Source organism: Neopsephotus bourkii, unplaced genomic scaffold (genome assembly GCF_033783945.1).
Source record: "Neopsephotus bourkii isolate Nb327-2 ecotype Australia unplaced genomic scaffold, CSIRO-AGI_Nbou_v1 NB_196, whole genome shotgun sequence".
In the NCBI taxonomy this organism is placed as follows: domain Eukaryota; kingdom Metazoa; phylum Chordata; class Aves; order Psittaciformes; family Psittacidae; genus Neopsephotus; species Neopsephotus bourkii.
In genome coordinates, this window is record NW_026900709.1 from 9,898,957 (window position 1) to 9,919,542 (window position 20,586).

Below are 20,586 nucleotides of genomic sequence, written 5' to 3' on the forward strand. Positions count from 1 at the left end.
AGCAGCAGTAATAAGTTAGACACAGATTTGACTGCAGACATACCAGGTTTTACCACTTCTTAACAAAGCTGCCATATATGCTGAGTTAATATGAAATATTATTTGCAAAGGGAATAACCTTGAAACTTGCTTTTATATTAGGCTGCTTCTCAGTCAGCTCTGGTTTTCCTTCTGTCAATGTTGGAATAAAGACAGAATTTTGAGTATAATGATAGAAAGGTGAGTACAAAGCAAAACAACCATGTCTCCATCAAGTGTATTTCTGCTTTCTTTCTTCTAGCACTATTTGGTTTTAATTTGCATAAAACAACCATGGTCCTATTCTCATCCTCAGTATCTCCTACTGACACTGCTCTATAGCTGTTTTCAACAATCTCAGTTATCAACCAAGAAAGGAACTCCATCATGTATTATGAATAGCACATGTAAGTAACATTTGTTTTATTCTTTTAGCACATGCTCATCTTGTACAGAAATGTTCTTAATATTAACATCATTTCTTTGTAACCTTTTTACTGAAAGGCAAGTATATCTAAGCAGCCCTTCTGTAGCATATTAATAACAGACAGATATATATGACTCTACTTCACTCCTGGGACATGCAAAATAAACACTTCCTGTGTTACAGAAATGTCAAGGCTCTGTTAGATCAGGAGTTCTACGTCAGCTTTGTGTTTCACGTAGCATTTCACATCAATGCTTTTAGTCTCAGGAAGCAAAGAAGCCTTTGCATTTCAAGTTTGGTTTTTTGACAAACTCTGAAGAGAATAAGCTCTTGTTCCTCTGAAGAGCTTCTTGGAGGGAAGTACTAGCACAAATTGATAAAGCAGAAAAGAGCTGTCTTGTAACAGCAATCTTCTTTTTCCTGGAGCGATGGTTTGGGACAACTACCAAGTCACTGCCTAAGTCTTTAATAACAATCTTCTCCTTTCACACTTTAGACTAACACACATCTCAAAATAGAGCAAACAGATATATTGACAACATCTGACAGAGAATTGAAATGTTTGCTAATGACAGAAATCTTTTTTTATAACTACTGAATAACCGTAGTTAAAAGGATTGATGTTTCAACTCAGTAGTCCCAGGCTAATAATGGATAATTACATTAGTGCTGATATAGTAAAAAAAAAGGGGGGGGGATAAAATTACATAAAGAAAACCATTCCTTGATATGTAGATTTTTAAATTAATGAAATCATTCTAGAAATTTTGAATGGCCTTCCTCAGAAATATATGCAGTCTTCACTTTCATGAATGATTGCAAGGGAGCCTAACTTAATACAAATCATAGGCCAGAAAGCTGGACACTTCACCTATAAAAGTGGGGACATTCAAAAAAAGAAAGCCCTTTCTTCACATCCTTTTGTAAGTCACCTACTTAGACTTTCTCAGTATCCTTTAAACTTTAACATATGAAGCACAGAAATACAGGAGCTAGGATAAAAGGAGTTTGAAAAATTTTTGATCAGAACTTTTTCTTTTACATTAAAGTTTATTCTACTGGGGGGGCAGGAGAGCAGAAGTTTGGATGTTACTAATGCACACATGTATTCTGCCCGATACATTTGTATGTCCTGAATGTGGATAATCCCAATCATGCATGAGTGTCTTGAAAACAGAAGCCTTCACACCACACCTGCCATCACCCTCCCTCTTTTTTCCACCATTGTCCTTTCACTGAGGAAATGAAAATAAAATTGTGCTTCTCTTTCTTCTCCCCCATTTGTTTCCAGGAAATCCTAAATGGCACTTCAGAAGAGCTGCACCCCTTCCATCTGAATTCATGTGTGTGTACACATTCCTCACTGACCCATTTTGGATCAGTTGCAGTTAGAAAATGAGTTCATGTTAAGATAATATCAATCAATGTTTGTGGACACTTGAACTGTATGAATATTCATTTTTTTAAACATGCACACAAGCTGACCCTTTAGTTTATATTTCCAAGGAAAGTGAGACATGCTTACATAGGAATGGACATCCATGCGTGATGGAAAAAAAATGAGACAAGAGGAATGTAAGAGGGGCCATGCTCTGAAAACACCACTTTAAATTATCTGCCATTTGCATAGGTAATTAAGGTTTTATGTGAGTAATTTCCTGAGATTTGTAATAGGAGATAGCTACACTGGCTATTTCTACTCAAACTGACACAATATAAATAAATAAACCTCTTCTCGTTGCACATATTTGAACTCCATGCAATGTGTAAAGCACTCCTAGAGGTAAGACAACTCAGCAATGTTTATGAAGCTCAGAGAACATGTACACATGGCTCTGTGGGATAGCTTGGCATACACACTATCACTGACAAGAACCAAACCAAGCCTCCTGCAAGCCATTTTTTTCCTCACAGGTCTTTTAGGCATTGTGCTGGCTTGCCTTATAGACCAGGCTATCTGTCTCTTCTTGAGTGCTCCAGCCCATTTTATTTCTTCAAGTGCTTTAAAGCAAAGTCTTTCTTAGAAAGAGGCAGTATCTCCCTCTATTAATCTCTGTTATTGTACTCTGGGAGATCTGATCTCTGAACCACTATAGATATTATGAAGGGAGGGGCATTCGTGATCCAAATATCTAGTAGCTGGAGACAGCACATCCAGTGCACATGCACACAGATGTAGTTCTTCTGGTTGGCATGTATCCATTGTGAAAATTCTAGGCAGAAATACAGGCACAAGGTGAGGAACATCTGCTGTGTCCCTGCAGGCTGGCTTTGCAATATAGAGACAATAAGCCTGACACATCCAGTCTGAACTGGGCTCCTGTGCATGCCCTGCCCCCTAGGATTCCCAGTGCTGGAGCAGGAACATCTCATACTTAAATGCACTCATGAGCTTGGCTGCTTGGGACGTGGGGGGGCTGCGTCACCCCTGGGATCAATCTGCACCAGCTCCCTACAAGTCTCACTCACACAGGGTTCTACCCAGTTCCCAGACAAATCTGTAGCACAGAGAGCTTCGCTTCGAAAGTCTGCCTTCTTCTGAAGGTCTGATTGTCACATGTAGATATTCACTGTTATCCGTAAGTGATGACAAAGGAGTCTAGCAGACCTGAGATTTATGATTTAAGACAAGTGCAGTGGCATTCAGCTTAATGTAACATTCACATAAGTGTTCCATGGCTTCATAAATTACATTGTTTCAGAAATTTTTTCAGATACCTAAGTGAGACCTACTACCTCCTGAACCTAAGGAACATTTTCAGACTTTATTAAAAGGCACAGAAAAAAAAATTTGTTGTAAAGTAGCAGCAGCTAACCAAAGTGAAAAATAATCGCATGTTTTTGTTAACAATTTTGCCACTTCATTCTTTGGCTCCCTCAGAACATTTGCTTGCTCTAAAGAGTTGCTGCTTTTGAAGTACTTACTTAACACTTCCTGCTCTAATGCTGCTTCAACTGTATTATGTAAAGAGAGTTAATTAGGAAAGAGAGCAAAAGAGAATTACATCACTATAATAACAGTACTTGGCATTTATTAGCATCTTCAGTTTGAAGTTTAACTTCATTTTGAAGTTTGAATTCTCACAAACTACTGAGAAGTAAAAGTGCTCTTAAAGGTCTATGTTTTGCTACAATGGAAAGATGCTCCATGTTCTCACAGGTCCGTACAATATCTACTAGGCAACTGCTCATCCTTGCCAGCTTTTAAAGTCACAGAGTGACAGGAGCAAGTGAAATTTTCAAACCACCAAGAACTTTTTCCTAATGTCACATCAGGCTGACAGCAGTGAGCGAGCATGTAGGCTGCTACTCAATTTAAGAATAAAGAAGGGATATAAATGCACTCAGACTTCTCTTCTACATGGAATATATTAACATTATATTGTATTGCAATGTTGTATGGGCAACAACATCTGAGACATATTGGACACTAAAAATTCCACTTGATTATTATTGTCTTTTTTTATGAAGATAAAATCTATAATGAAGCCACAAAACCATCCTTGATATTGTGTCACTGGTTGTAGCTCATCATAAAATAAGAGAAAGTTGAATTTGAGGTACCTCAACATATTAAAACCAAAAACATGAACATGAACATGAACAATCCCTCCTATCCCTTCACAAACTCTCACACATCCAATCATTCTCAGTCTCCCAGAAAAAGTATCAAAAATGCTAAATGAACTAGGACAATGAAAAGAGAGAGACTCTTCCAAAGGACTTTAATTTCCAGCAGGCAAGATAGGATAGATCTGTGTATATGATGGACCTTACCCTGCCAACCTAGCTTACAAAAGGAAAAGCATTAGTGGCTGAAATCCCACAGCTGCTGCCACCACTGCTGCTCCTGCCATGATTCTTACCATTACCACTGCTCTGTGACTTCCCACTGAGCTGCCAGGAAAGGTTTAGGAGCAATACAAGCTAAAGCAATAGCAACAGCAAGTCTCATTTTAAGCCCCAGCATTTTGCATTTAGTAGCTTCACCCTCAAATACTGGAATACTTATATACAGGACAGAAAGAGTGATTCTGCTGTTGCTTAGAATAACCACACAAAAAGATCTTAAACACTAAGCAGTTAGAATAACAAATTATTCACGTTTTGGGGGGGTTCTGGCCACAACAACAACAACAAAAAAATCCCAAACAAAACAAAAGAAAAAACAAACAAAAAAAACCAAACAATCCTCTCCCCTTGCTTTCCTTGTTCTTACTCTTAATTTCTCAACCAGTTGTTGTTCTCCCTGCAAACCACTCCTTGCTTCTTAGTTTTGTGTCTACAACCTCACGAAGCCTTAGGCCCAACCAATTCTCTCTCCTCTACTCATTTCTTTCACCTACTCATTTCCTGACCAAGAGTCCCAGTCTCTAAATCAAGCACCTTTTGCTTTCCGCACTGCTCAGCTGAGCACTCCACTTCTGACACTTCCTTCTTTCTCCTGCGCCACCCACTTGCTGTGGCATGCAGATTGCCTATGTGAACTCTGCTTCACAGAAGCTGATGGTCCCTGCAGGACATCTAGGAAAAATTTGCAGCTCATTATCTCCTGGGAAAAACTTGATGGTGGTTTTCTTAGCCTAACAAAAGCCTTCATAATTCTGCTTTTACTCTTTTTTAATGTTAGCTGGAAGCATGAAACTATAGAATTAATATAGAGCCCATGATATTTCCCAATTATGCACATCCCTTCTCATTATGCTTTATCAGTATTTGATGAAAGAGAAAACAGACAAGTTACCTCTCTTCTTCTGCTCTCAGTCTATGTCTGTTTCACCTAATCAGCACTTTATGCTAGTCTTTTATCATGTGCTTAATACAGTGTATAGCACTGTGAGACCTAGATTTCTACTGCATCCCTATATCCAAATAATGACTATTAGTCCTTTTTTCCAAGTACCTTACATTTCACCCCCAGGTTCACCTACTGCAGTACCTTTTTTATAGTCTTCAAGTTACTCTATAAACTAAGATTTGGTTAAGGTTGCTCTAGACAAATGATTCCATCCTTCCATCACCATAAAAGCCTTTATATCTACAAAATAGTGATCATCATCATCATCATGGCTTGACTTCGCGAACGAAGATTTAGGAAGGGCTTTGCCCACGCTTACTACAGGCGCGCTGATGGCTAAGAAGGCCGATGTAGGATAGGCAAGTCCGGCTACAAAAAGCACAGCAGAAGGTCTCCTTGGGTGGTGCAGGTGGGGCACGATTCTTTCTGCATTGTCTACAAAATAGTGATACCCACCTTGGAAAATACTGGTTTCAGGAGACTACTTTGACAATTAAAATATGGTGGTTATAAAAAGCTAACTATGCATTTTCCAGCACAGAACTCTTGACAAGACCAGAGCCTTGATTTTGGAATCATTCTGTGCTCCTGAATTTCAAGGCCAGACAAGCACCTTCAGTGCAAACAGCACCTTCTGCATCCCTTGAGTACAGTTTCTGCTATTAGGCAATACTGCTCTTACAGAAAAAAAAACAACACAACAAACAAACCAAACAAAGAACAAACCTCACCACATTGAAATATGAAAAGCAGATGATTGCTGTCTCTTTCTTTTTTTCAAAGCCCCTATCTTTCACACTTTATATACAGCAGCAAGACAATAGTCATCTGAAATATGAAAGCTTCCTTTTAGAAAGGTGACCACACAAGGCTATATGTAATAGGACTAAAAGCTTTTCTCTGTTTGTGTTTGCTGGTTGCAAAATGAACCCAGGCTTTGTTGAAACAGCAATCCAACAGAAAGGCAAAGAGAATAGTTGATCATCTCTCCCCCATAAGAATTAAAAAGGAAATTGAGACATTAGAAGATAAATCTTTGCATTTAAAATAGCAGACATTACTAAATCTACTTCACATCATGTATCAGCTAGCCTTTAGATAGATGGTGATCAGAAAAGTCAAAATCTCTCCTTTGTTCACAGTTTCATTATTGTTACTCTTCTTCTGCATCACTCTCTCTAACACCCTGGGGTCAGGCCCCAATTTAGCAAACTGCACAGTGTTAACCCCATAATGTATCTACTTCTTTTTGCCTTCTCAGCACAATATTACTACCCATGCACTGCAGAGAACATATAATGTACTACAGTCTGCAGTATGACTTGCATACTTGGTCAATAAATAAAATATGGAATATTTATAAAGAACCTGCACCCATCAAGCTGAATATACAACATACGATTTTATCATATTCAGCTATACTTTCTAAAAAGATAGTCTTCGTCAGCATATGACTAGGTTTTCATCTCCTCTGAAATGCTTAAAGGCCCTCCCTCTGAAACTCTGAACGCATTTTTTTTGGTGATTGCTGGCTCCAGTAATCTGTTCATTTATCAATTACTTAGTCATGGATCCTGAAAATTGGCAATGTCAAAGCTTTTGCTGACTCCTAGGTGATATATATTGCACAAATAAGAACGCTACATTAAAATGCTGGCGTTACCTACAGCACAACATTTTCCACTCTCCCTGAAATGATTTATCATAGTCACGTTCACAATCATTCAGCCTCCTTCACCATAATTTATCGGGAAGCTGTTCCATAATTGCTGGTATGACTTTGCCAATTATATGATGAGAAGATTCCAGTCATTAACTATCTAGAAATAACAAGTATTATCCTCACATATGACAATGAAAGCTATATGAAACTTTATCCAGTCACATCACTTTCCATGTCAATACATATTACCCCTTCTGGAAGGGTGCTGTGTTCAGAGGAAAGCCTATGAAAACAAAAACATGTACAAATAATTCCACAGGCAAGGAAAGAAATTAGATATACAGTCGTTACAGTAGATGAAGCTGATTCATTGTATCTAAATGCACAGAGGAAACAGTCGTACATTTATTTCCCTGGATATAGTACTATTGCACCTCATGCTGTGTTGCACGCTGCAGCTCAGTTTCACTGCAGAAGAAATTGCCCATTCATTCATTCTCTTGGATATTTCTCTACCTTTAACACTGAAAGCACTAAGGCAAAAAAATTAATGCCTAGCAGTTGCCTTTCCAGGCCACATTTGCATACTTAAATATACTTGCCAAGCATCATCAAGCATTATTGGATTCAAGAGAGCTCTGGATGCATCACACCATCAACTTCTTCAGCATTATTTTAAAACCATGCTTCACGTTTCAGTGACCAAATATGGACTTAAAGTTAAGCACCCATTTCATTATGATGACAGGTATACCTTGCTATACCCTGTTGCTATGGTAACAGATACAGTAGCCATAAGATTTATGGTAAAATGTATTCCCAAAAGGTAATTTTTTTTTATTCTCACTTGCATGATCATACCAAACTACCTAATTACAAAGAGAACTCAGAGAATATGCTTGTAGCTGACATCAGCAGGTCCTACAAGTCTTGCATTCACCTTCTTTGGGTTTGAATGTGGGAGATAAATTATACCGATGCTTTAATCAAAAGATGTAAAACTTCTTGCTTCCAGATGAAACTAATGACAATTTAAGAGGAGATCATATGATAACCAGGACTTAACTGACTACAGGTATCCCAAATCCTGTACAATATGAAATGGAAAATATTTACTACCTGTGAGAACATCATTTTTGGATTCACTGAAAAGCAATGGAAACAAATAAGAAAATTCCAGACACATTTCCTGCCTGTTACTGAACACGACAGAATTCTTCTCCTGGTTTAACATACCTTATGGTGAGACTATTTACATTCAAAGCTATTAACATTTCAGTTTTCATCAAAATTCTCAGTTTTCAAAATTTTTGTAAGTCAGGTAAAGGAAAAAACTACTTCAGCAGCAGGGGAGAACAGTCTCACAGCTGGCATACAAGTAGCTGGGGAAAATGTTCTTAAACTACAGCTATTCAAGTAAATGCATACCACAGCAAACATTTAAGATCTCTTCCTGGTCAAGCTGAAAGAAAGCCAGTATTGCATTAATGAAAATATCTTCACAATATTTAAAGTTGTTATATTCTTACATTTTGTATACTTCTTTTTTAAGCATGATCATGTCTAACTCAGAAGATGATTTAGTGTTTGTTTCCATGAATAAAAATTTTAAAGTATGTTTTTATTCTAAAGAAACTTTCAGCATCAGCCTTTGTATTTGGTTGCCTAGAGAGGTAGTGGATGTGCCATCCCCAGAGACACTTAAGGCCAGGCTGGATGTGGTCCTGGGCAACCTGATCCAGTTGAAAATCCCTGCTCATGGCAGGGGGGTTAGACTAGATGACTTTTGAAGGTCCCTTCCAATCCAAACTATGATTCTGTGATTTGTAAATACACAGGTGACAAACTATCTGAAATCTAATGGGTAGCTCTGATACTTTCTGAGGTGCTCCCACTGATGCTGGGGTCATACTGTACACCCAGCCCTCAAAACAACCACAAGAAAGTCTTAACACAACTGGACTAGTACTATGACATGGCACAATTAGTGTGAATTTGTTGTAAACCGAACATCTAAAATTTTAAGGGCTTCCATAAAGGATGAACAATATGATATTTATATTGAATTAAAATATCACCTTGTAAAAAGATAATACATCTCTGTAGTCAGATTTACAGAAAGAGATCATTATAGACGACAAAATAATCTGAAGCAATTGTAGGCTCATGATGCCAAAAAAAAACGCATCCCAAAAGACTTCAGAACACGTTTTGTATTTGTCTACATGATTCCTGCTCCAGCCCTACACACAGTGTACATGTTGCTTCTGAATCTTTTTCAAAACACTTTAGAAAGTGGGGAAAAAAATTAGCAAATCAACAGTTCTTGGCTATAGTGATATCATTAAGTGCTATAACCAAGCGAGTTTAGAGCTAGCAGGAGCTAATGGGTCCATTAAAGGAATAAATGAATCATTTCACCCAAACTACAAACATGTAGATCTTTCCCTTACCTGCCTCCTGTCCCTCTGAGATGATGATGAAGAGGAGGCACTTCGATGTGATGGAGTGGATGTTTTGTGAGCTGGAGATAAACTCTTCTCCTCTGAACTCATCTTTGCAGCAAACTTGTACTAATGATCTTGTGCTCTTATCACTCATGTACAAAACGGCAAGGGACAGTCTTCTGCATCCTTCTGTTTCACAGTTTATGGACAGCCCAAAAGGAATTCAATCTCAGCTGAAGTGCACCTTAATAAAGAAAAACGTGAGAGAAAGGTGAATGAATACACCTTTGCTCCAAAGTAGCTCTGCAGCAATCTGTTGACAGCCACTATTTAATCCAACAGAATTCCCATTTTTTATGTCCCTCCCTAACAATGACATAGTACAAACACATTGTTCTGCATTCTCACAGGAGACTAAAGTGGTATTACATTATTCCAAATAACCCTACAGAAAGGCTTAAGGAATTGACAACAATTCTCAGGCAAAGTTTACAAATCTTTGATCACCAGCACACACCCCACCATGCCACTTGCGGCAGGGGAAGACTAGAGATGTCAGGAATGAAGAAGTGAAGGTGAACCTGTGAAAAATGGGAGGGAGGTGTTGTCATTTTAATGTCTTTCATTTCTCATTACCTAAATCTATTTTAACTGGCAAAAAAAATTTTTTCCTGAATTTTGCCTGCAACAGTAACTGACAAGCAGTCTCTTATTCTTTATCTAGACCCATAAGCTTTCTCATCCTATTTTTTCCCCACATGCCACTGATGCGGGAGGGGTGAGCGGCTGGGTGGGCATTTGGCCTGGCTGGCTAACCCAAGGCAGCTACGGAGGCCTGTTTTACTACTGCTGTTTACTCAGCCACTGCTATGTGTATTACCTCTTTGCAAGTATTAAATGCTTTCTCTTACTTACTTCTGTCCACCCAAACCTCTAATTTCCATCCAAGAACAGAAAAAATAGATAGTTAGGACAGAACCTAGAATATTTTTGTCAATAATCAAACGCTACCTGCCAAACACTACAAAAATGTTGCAAGTACATCATGAGAGCTCAGGAACAGAGTTATAGTTCCCAATGTTTAACAGATTACTTTTATCGTGCTTCAGCTGATAGATACTGTGTCTGATCTTCCATTAACCTCAGATAAAATCATTTCATGAATGATGTCATCTGCTTGAAGCTAGCATCTATCTTCCCCATCACCCTCTCTTTAATTGTGAAATAGTGCCCTTCCACATACATTGTGATGACAGCATGCCAAGCATAGCTAGCTTTAGCTGTGTGGAGGCAGGTGCTGTCCTGCACCATGTTAAATGAGATCAGGACAAAAATACATTAATTAACACTCCAACCTAACTGCAGACTCAAAAAATTATGACATATTGGAAATAGAGCTCTAGCTTCTCCAGTCACAACATATCCATACAAGAATATCATCCTGAACCCACAAACTCACACTGAGTCAGCTAAATAATGAATTACATTGTGCCTTGCAGCCATCAACTTTCAAATACTGCACCCTGACAAACACCCTTCTGCTGGAGCTGAGACCTGTGATGACTCGTAAGTGAGAGACACCTTTTCTGCTTGTTGTACTATGGAAAGTGGAATGACTTCGCTTCATTAGTTACCAACACTTTTCCAAGTATGAATATCACCATCTTATGGATGAGCTTCCACCTCTATCAAAGAGTCTTCCAAAGAAATACTGATCCCACATAATATCCACAGAGCCCACATAGCAGCCCACTGGTATGACTAGAAGACATGGCTGTTCCACAAGCAAAAGCTGCCCACATCGCCTGAACACCTTGACAAATTATCATTTCTTTTTAGGATTAGAAGTTCCTGCTAGAAGAAACCTAAAAAGATGGGTAGTGCTACAACATTAAGCAGAGTTTGGAGGGAAAAAAGAAACAAGATGAACAGCACACTTCTTTCAGAACTTCAGAGAGCAAACATAATGAAGTTGCATCCTGAGAGAGGCTTTTCTTCTATCCTAGCATACCAGCAACTGCTGAGCTATTTTAACAGTAGTTTCATATTCTACAAATGCATCCGGCAAATTGTAGCTGGAGAGATGTATCAAAAGGGATAACTTAAGGTCTATGCAACTTTCTTACAAATCAAAAAACAAATTACAAAATTTAGAACACAAAAACTACAATCCCTCCTCAAAAAGCTGTGCAGAACAGTTGAGTTATTTAATTGTTAAACTGACAAATTTTCAGTCACTTTCAGCTCTGAGGTCACTGAACATTTTTTAGCAGAGCAGCCTTCGGGCAACTGAAAATCAAGGCCCTTTTAGAACATCTGATCTTCACTCAGCTAGCTTATGTGAAAAGAATTATATTTAGTATTGGCACAGGACAGTGACATGCCTCTTCAAATGTGTTTTTAAGGCTTCTGCAAAGCATAGGTACTGCTGTAAGAAGCAAACACAGCAGACGGTACACAAGAAAAGTGGTTCTGTCAATAGTTGCCAGGTTTGAGTCTGTGAAGTACGGACTTTTTGTTTTGAGAGGTACTTAAAAAAAAAAAAAGAATAAAAAATTGTGGTTTACATCTAAGCCAAACTCCAGTGGTGGTTCTGTGGTGTTCCCCCAAGCATTAAGAGCTCACCCTAACCAACAACTTGCTCAAAATCTATCGATAGCAGTCTTTCAAAAAGGATACATAAAACTAAACTGCCCCCCCCCCGCTTCATACTACAAGAAGCAAACATTTCTCCTTGCTCTATTTAACAGCAACAATAGCTTCAATGCAAAATTGCTATTACTTATACATAGAAATTTCTGATAAAGAAACAGTTCAGGGTTAAAAGTCAAAACCAGGCAAGTGGGATATTTGTAAAAACAAGCACTATCAGCACAATAAAAAATACTAATACAAACTAGCAAGAGCTAGCATTGAGCTTTTTGTTATTGTTCTTGCACACTGAATTTGGATTCTGTTACTCTGCATTGCTAAGAGCTTATTTTCCAATTTTGGCTTAAAATTTAAGTAATACATCTTTTTTAGACCATGTTAGAAGGAATAAATTTAGAGAAATTGATGTGAAGAGCCACTAGTCTCTCTGTAACTAAGACTGAAGTAAACAATTACAAATCTAATTTTTTGGTCAACAAATTCAATTTACCAAAATGAAGCCAGTGCTTTTGAGATTTTTCATAGACTTCTTCCATCAGTCACTGGCAATTTTGCTACTGACTTCAATGGGAAGAGAAGCAAGCCATACACCATAGTAGAATATTTTTAGAAAATAATACAAAATCTAAAAAAGAAACTCAAAATCTATGATGTTGGGTTTGAGGTGGATGGTCAACTTTTTTCACTGGCATCTCAATTATTTTGGATTTAAAACATCACTTGTAATTCAGTAATCATAAAAATTATTTACTTGGTCTTCAGTACATTCTCTTCTAAGTCCTTTATTAATTTTTTATGTAATGCATATAGAAAGGTAAAATGTTCTGCCAAATTCAAGGAGAGAGCCCTGAAAGCAGACCATGCAGCAAGGTCTCTGATGCATAAGGAAAAAAACATGTGCCATGATTGTAACATACTCCAGATGAGGCAAAACATACCAAAACATCTATATCTAATTCATTTCATAAAGGAATACAAAATTACTGTACAGAAACTAAACACAAAATTACTTAAATATACTAAAGATTCTTCACTGAGTATGTAAGAAATTGTTTATTCGTTATTAAATATCTGTTATTGAGTACTTCTTTTATAAATGAGAAATGAGAACTATTCCACCACATCCTTGCAGTTCATACCTACTGTGTTTATTTTTAAGACAGCTTTTGATTTCAAGGTGGGGTTCCCCACCCCCCCAAAACAAGAGAGAGAGAGGTGGAAACCTAGGGACTCCCCAGCCCCCATTCTTTCACTATTTCAGTCTCAGAGTTTAACATATTTTACTGCACAATTATTTTTCCCTATTTTATTCTCAGTTTGGCAGTGTTGTGGTTTGGGTTTTATCCCCGGTTTCTCAAACTATTAGATACATCTTAAAAACAAATTTATTCTTCATTTCCTTTCAATCCACGAAGGGATTCAGTGTCTTTCTGTCTTAATAAATACAGGGAAAAATGATGTTTTATATTTCATATCAAAACCCACTGGTTTTTTTACATTAAGGATATTATCTTAACTCAGAAGTCCTGCCTTCTACCATATGAAACAAAATTATTTAAGATGCATCAAAATAAATGACCAATCAGTCCAGTACCAAGACGTAGCATGATAATTTTTTATATGAATGAATACATATACACTGTATAGTGTTGAAAGACAAAGAAGCACTGAGAGCTACTTCTACTTACTGATTTTTCATCACCTTCTATCTCAGGTTGCAATAATACATTTGATTCACCATCTCTTAAAAGTATTCCCTGGGAATTCTGTGGACTGGACTTTTCAATAGTATAAAAATACTGAAGTGTCCTGGGTTCAGCTGTAACATTTAATTTTCTCCTTCCCAGTAGCTGGTGCAGTGCTGTGTTTTGGCTTTAGTCTGACAACAGTGCAGATAACACACCAATGTTTTAGTTGCTAAGTAGCACTTAACGCTGATCAAGGACTTCTCAGTCTCTCATGGCTGTCAGTGAGGAGGGGCACAAGAAACCAGGAGGAAGCAGAGACAGGACACCTGACCCAAACTTGCCAAAGGGGTATTCCAAACCACAGTATGTCATGCAGAGTATATAAACTGGGGGGAGCCACCTGGAAGGCCCAGACCACTGGTTGGTTCGGGCTCAGTATCCATCAGATGGTGGTGAACAATTCTATTACACATCACTTACGCTTGTTGGTTGTTGTTTTTTTTTCCTTTCCCCTTCTAGTTTTGTATTCTCTCCCCTCGTTATTTCCCTTAGTAGTAGTAGTTTTATATTATACTTTAGTTATTAGACTGTTCGTATCTCCCCCCCAGGGTTTACATTCTTTTGATTCTCCTCCCCATCCTGCCCAGAGAAGTGGGGGAAGTATGAAAGGGAAGGGAAAGGCTGAGCAAACAGCTGTATGGTGCTGAGTTACCAGCTGGGCTTAAACCACAACAAGAAGACACTGAGTGTCCATATAAAAAATAATTCACAGATAGTAATTGCACAGATAGTAATTCATTGCACAGATAGTAATTTTTTTTAATTAAAAAATTTAGAGGGTTTGTGTTACCAGCTAGAATAAAAAAATAAGTTAAAAAAAAAAAAAAAAGGAAAGAAAGAAGGGAAAGGAATGGAATGGAGAAAGACTATTTTTATTGAAAAGAATAAAAAAGGGGGAAGATTTAAAATGTCCAAGTGAGATACATACATAAGGAATTAAATGAGACAATACACCAGGGAGCAAACAGCACAAAGCCTTGGGAAACACAGGATGTATAAACTGCATAAAATAAATGGGTGACACAGGAGAGAAGCAGCATCTAGAAATTAATATCAGCAATATCAGAGGTATGGCTATTGCAGCTACCCCACTTTATGAGCCTCCCCAGTGGCAAGTCCACTGACACTGTTTAGGGAACATCTGTCCTCTCCCAAAATCTGAAGATGTCCCACCAAGCCTGGCCAACTGCAGCAGCTACATTGTGGTTTGTGAAAAAGCTATTAGTAGAAATGACGAAAACCTACAAATATTACTTGCGTAAGTCCAGAGTTATAAATAAACCTGCATGTCATATAACAGATAAATGGAAGTTCTCAATGGGTAACTTGAAATGAAGTCTGGATTCAAAACAGACTTCTGTGATAAATATTATGTTGTTTCTCACTGATTGACTCTTTTCTGCAAGAATGCTCAGAATGCTTTATAGACTGTATAATAACTTGTGCAGTATTGGAGTAATTTGAGAAGACAATTTAGGGTGCAGAACTGAGTCTCTAGACATAAATGAAGCAAAAATATGTGACTGTCACTGGCATTACTTCAAGCAAAACTTCACAGTGACCTATCAATATGCGGCTGTTTTTCATTTAGGAGGAAAAAGGTTTTCTGTGGTGCTCTGCAGCTCTGTAACATAGTCATTCGATATTTGAGCACTGAGTGGAGGCTAACCTTTGTTCTTGTATCATGAGGAACATCTAACTGCCTGTTCCCCTTTTACTGCTGACCTTCCATACAGGAAGATCATAACCATGGGTTTGTTACAGTACATGCATGTTGCAAACACAAGAATATAATGGAAATAAATATCTCAGTGCAGCAGCAATACTGTGGTGATTTAATAGACCACTTACATGAAATAAGCAATTTGTCTTTTTTTTCAATAAACAAGTGAACCAATCCCTTTACAGCCACTACTGCAGAATCAGTCACCTCATTTTAGCAAAACATCAACTTTTTAGGAAAAGGCTTTAATCGATTCATTTTAAGATATATTTGCAGGTTCTGTCAGAAATAATAAAGGGCCAACTCCAGATTCAGGAAAATGATTGATTACATTTCGCATGTTGACAACAGAGAAAAAAATTGAGCAATCTTTTATCTTTTGATCCAAAATCAGTAATTCCCATCAGAAAAATCCATTTTCCACACTTTTCTAGCACAGTTTTAATAGCACAATTGCTCCAGTAATAACTTTCAAGGCTAATATTTAGAGTAGTCATAAAAAAAATCACACATCCCAGACCTCTGACCAATGAATTTTAAATCCTAGATAGATATTAAAACAATACTGTTCATCTAAGGGGACCAGTGAAGATTTTCAGGTCCAATATTTATGAGTAGGAATAAATGAGGTGCTACAGGAAAACAAGGGAATCTTACTAGCACTGGTAAATTGTGGAAGATAATAGAATTCATATGACTGTTACCATTGCTCCTTTGAAATATTTTAAAAGCTGCATATTCAGTGTTTGGATCACAAATGTACATGTCTAATTGCAGGCATTCACAACCACATTGGCATATACAGATTCTCAGTCTGATACTATATACAACAATTCATACACTGTCTAAATACTGCCATAATACATTCTTTATCCCGCATTCAGGAGGATTTAAACCTGGCCGTAGGTAGGAAATCTCAACTTCAGCATTAAGCCTGGAGAGCAGCTCTGATACAGACCACACTGCTGTACTTGGTCAGAGTAATTTGCAATTTCCACGTTTATAGAATCATTTAGGTTGGAAAAGACCTTTAAAGAGCTTTAACACCATGCAATACTACGGACTTGGGGAAGAGTGGTTGGAAAGCTACCTGTCAGAAAAGGACCTGGGGTTGCTCAAGAGCCAGCTGAGTATGAACCAGCAGTGTGCCCCAGCAGACAAGAAGACCAACAGCATCCTGGCTTATATCAGAAACAATGTGACCAGCAGGGACACAGAAGTAATAATCCCGCTATATTCAGCACCTGCAATCCTGTGTTCAGTTCTGGGCACCTCACTACAAGAGAGATACTGAGGTGCTGGAGTGGGTCCGCAAAAGGGCAACACAGCTGGTGAAAAGTCTATAGAACAAGTCCTGTGAGGAGTGGCTGGGGAAACGGGTTGTTTAGCCTGGAGGAGACTGAGGGGTGATCTTGTTGCTCCCTGCAACTACCTGAAAGGAGATTGCAGTGAGGTGGGTGTCTGTCTCCCAAGTGACGTGCAATAGGATGAGAGACAACAGCCTGGAGTTGTGCCAGGGGAGGTTTAGAAGGTTTAGATGGAATATTAGGAAGATTTCTTCACTAAAAGGTTTATCAAGCATTGAAAGAGGCTGCCCAGGGAAGTGGTTGAGCCACCATCTCTGGAGATATTTAAAGGCACGTAGATGTAGCACTTAGGGATGTGGCTTAGTGATGGATTTGGCAGTGTTAGGCTAATGGTGGGACTTGATCTTAAAGGTCTTTTCACAGTATGTTAGAGATTGGAAGGGACCTCAAAAGATCACCTAGTCCAATCCCCCTGCCGGAGCAGCAACACCTAGATAAGGTTACACAGGAACATGTCCAGGCGGGTTTTGAATGTCTCCAGAGAAGGAGACTCCACAACCCCCCTGGGCAGCCTGTTCCAGTGTTCTGTCACCCTCACTGAGAAGAAGTTTCTTCTCAAGTTTAAGTGGAACCTGTTGTGTTCCAGTTTGTACCCATTGCCCCTTGTCCTATCATTGTTTGCCACTGAGAAGAGCCTGGCTCCATCTTCGTGACACGCCCCCTAAATGATCCTATGATTGTGCAAATTACGCTGACCAGATGCAGCAGTGATGATGACACACCCAAGATCATGGAGTCAACCAGCAGCCTCTGCTGCAGAGTGATGAGAGCACGCATTCAGCCTCCCTCCTACAACCACTCCCTTGCTGGGCTTCAGCAAAATGCTGAGACCTTATGTTCGCTTACAAGGCTTAATGCCTGGTCAGATGTGGGCACTCACCTCCTCCACCTCACTGATTACTTTGTTAATTTTGCTAGATGCATATGACTAGATGTACATTGCAGCAATGAAACCCCTAATCTCAACTGATAAAGAAAACCTAGTGCCTTGCTATTTTATGTCTTACTTCATATTATGGTAGACAAAAGCAGTACTTATTCATTTTACACATGCATTTTCCAGTAAACTCTTTAAAGATTAGATAATTAGTTGTCTAAGACACAGTGTTTATGTCAATGAAAGCAAAGTCTAAACCTGCATCACTATTCGTAATTATGCTCCCACTTCTCCTTGACTGATAATCAACAATACTGCAAAAGTAATGGGAAAAAAAACCCACCGTATTTCATATATGTCATGTTTCACAGCCCTAAATTTGACAACCTCCTATAACAAGCGTTTGCTGGAAGAATTATCAAAGAAATTAAAATGTCATTTTCCAAAACAGCAACTAACTTTATTAAATGCAGTGTTATTCTAAAGTCCTTAAGCTTTGCTTTCACGGTTAAGTAGTTTGCTGGTGTTTTGGTTTGGGTTGGTTTTTTGGTTTCTTTTCTTGGGGGGGGAGGAATAGGGGATCTTACGGACTTTTTGTTTTTATGAAGATCTACTTCTGTACAGAGTTTCCATAACTTTAACAGTATATTTCACAGGAGACTGCTGTGTCAACAAATATCACTGAGACTTTTTAATTTTCATATCATCCTTAACAGAACATAATGTCCCCGAACACTTTACACATTGTATTAATTCTTTAACATTGAGGTGTTTTTCTGAGTGGCTAGTCCAAGTATGTTTCAATAATATAAAAAGTAAAAATAATATTTAAAAAATTACTTGTGTGGCATATATCTCCTTAAAATACACAGTTGTGACAGACTTCATCAAATAGGATGAGGTCAAAGAACAGTTAATCAGATTCAGACAAGAAGAGATCAGTACAACATCTGCCTTTCCTATTTTCTGCTTGCCTACATGATTAGGCAGAGTTTTCCACCCTTCCAGAAGCCCCGAAGCATACATGATAATTAGGGGAGTCCCAGTATGTCCAAGCCTCCAGTTTAGATGATAATTTCAAAATAAACCCTCAATTCATTTGCAGTCTCTGAGGATTGTTTCAATAGCTGAAGCTACCCTAGGATTTTCATTAGGATGTCTTTGCTGTTCTGTGTTCCTCAGGCTACCACAGTAACAAATACTATTGATTTGCATAGCATGGAAATTTTTTGCATACTACAGAGGCACCATATTAACCTGTGTTGTATGCATTTGTAACAGAGTGCTGTGAGCAGAAGGTTAAGCATATATACATATTTACAAATATGTAAACAGAAATATGCAACATATACCAGTTAAAAATTAATCAAGAAAAAGTAACATCATTATTTATCATCCTTTCTAGACTAACATAATTCTAGGACATCTTTAAAAAATAAGTTTCTTTAAAAAACCCAATAAATATTAGTCCATCCTTTCACCCCTTTTTAAAGCTGAAAACATTGCTGGGAGATCTTTGTTTCCATCTACATTAAAAAAAAAAATCATATTTTTCAACTCTTGAAAAAAAAAAGCCATAAGGAGATCGAAAACTTTAATCAAAACTCAGACAAAGGAAAAGCCTAAAGACTTTTAGATTGCTTCTTGATTAGTCCCCACTGGGCAGTGATTTTAAGGAAAGAAAATAATTTCCCTTCTAAAAGAAATACAAAATGTTTTTAGAAAAATGGTACTAATCTTCCAGAGCACAGAAGCCTAGAAGACTCTTGCAGCCCTTGAAATCCATGTCTGGCTGCTTTCTACCACCCTTTTATTAAGGTATGTCTTGTTTCTCTGCATATTTTGCTTCCACTACCACAAAAAAAATTACATTTTGCTACATGTTTCAAACTGCCTGGCTTATTGATCTTGAATTTTGAGAGTCATTATCATCAAATGCTTGTAGGGAGGGTCCCACCAATAAATGAATAAATAAATAAATAAATAAATAAATAAATAAATAGATCAGTGCTGTCTGAATATAAATGCAATGTATTTATGGGTGCAAATACAAGACTGCATGTGATAGATTTTGCTCAGGTACACGGAGACGGGAGAGGGAAGACAAAACTGGTGAATTAATCAGAGCTTCCACTGGTCCTATTTTGGGGGTGCTAAATGGATAGTCACATCCAGGAAAAAAAAAAAAAACAGAATGGAATTTTATTCTTGGAAGCAATTAGCTTGATAAACAGTAAGTGTCATGGTGGATCACAGCTGCACAGGATAATATAGTTAATGGCTTCTATATAATCTAGGAAATATCAAGAAGGAACAGGGAGATTGTATTACCTCTGTGACTGCTACTAAATCACTGTGTCCAGTTCTGTTGCCAACATTTCAAAGACATTCACAAATGGGTTCAAGAGAGAACCATGAGCATGACGACAAGACTGAAAAACATTGCTAGTAATAAAAGATTTATAGAGGTCAATCTGTTTAGTTTGTCAAAGAAAAGATTGTCACTGAATGACAATCTATTGCCCACTACATGGGGGGAAGGAATTTATTATTAGAATTCTTCTCAAAGGTGTAACAAAATCTAACAGGACAAAAAGAAAAAATAAATATATGCAGGTTAGAAATAAGGCACTGATAATTGAACACTGATAAAATATACTTACAGTGCATTATTACCCAGAATTACAGTGGGTGTTTGTAGGGATAGAGAAGACATTTTCAGAATAAGACTGGAATATTTATTTTTTTTTCATACATATTCAAAAGCTCAGACATCACCAATGACTTGGAAGCAGGAATCTATTCACTGCAGTCTAATAGCCTATTTTACGATAAGAGCTCAGGCTAGATCATTATGAAGCCTTTC

The 20,586-nt window shown here is 37.9% G+C and overlaps 1 protein-coding gene across 7 annotated transcripts in view; it reads right to left on the reverse strand.

The window, feature by feature from the left end:
- The window catches only part of OSBPL6 (oxysterol binding protein like 6), a 95,444-nt gene that overhangs the window by 40,164 nt on the left and 34,694 nt on the right, over positions 1-20,586 (reverse strand). For all 7 annotated transcript variants that reach the window (XM_061379478.1, XM_061379511.1, XM_061379498.1 and 4 more), the window contains one exon: positions 9,360-9,597. In XM_061379478.1, coding sequence (XP_061235462.1) covers positions 9,360-9,461 — 102 coding nt within the window. In that variant the 5' untranslated portion in view covers positions 9,462-9,597. The remainder of the gene's footprint in view (positions 1-9,359; positions 9,598-20,586) is intronic.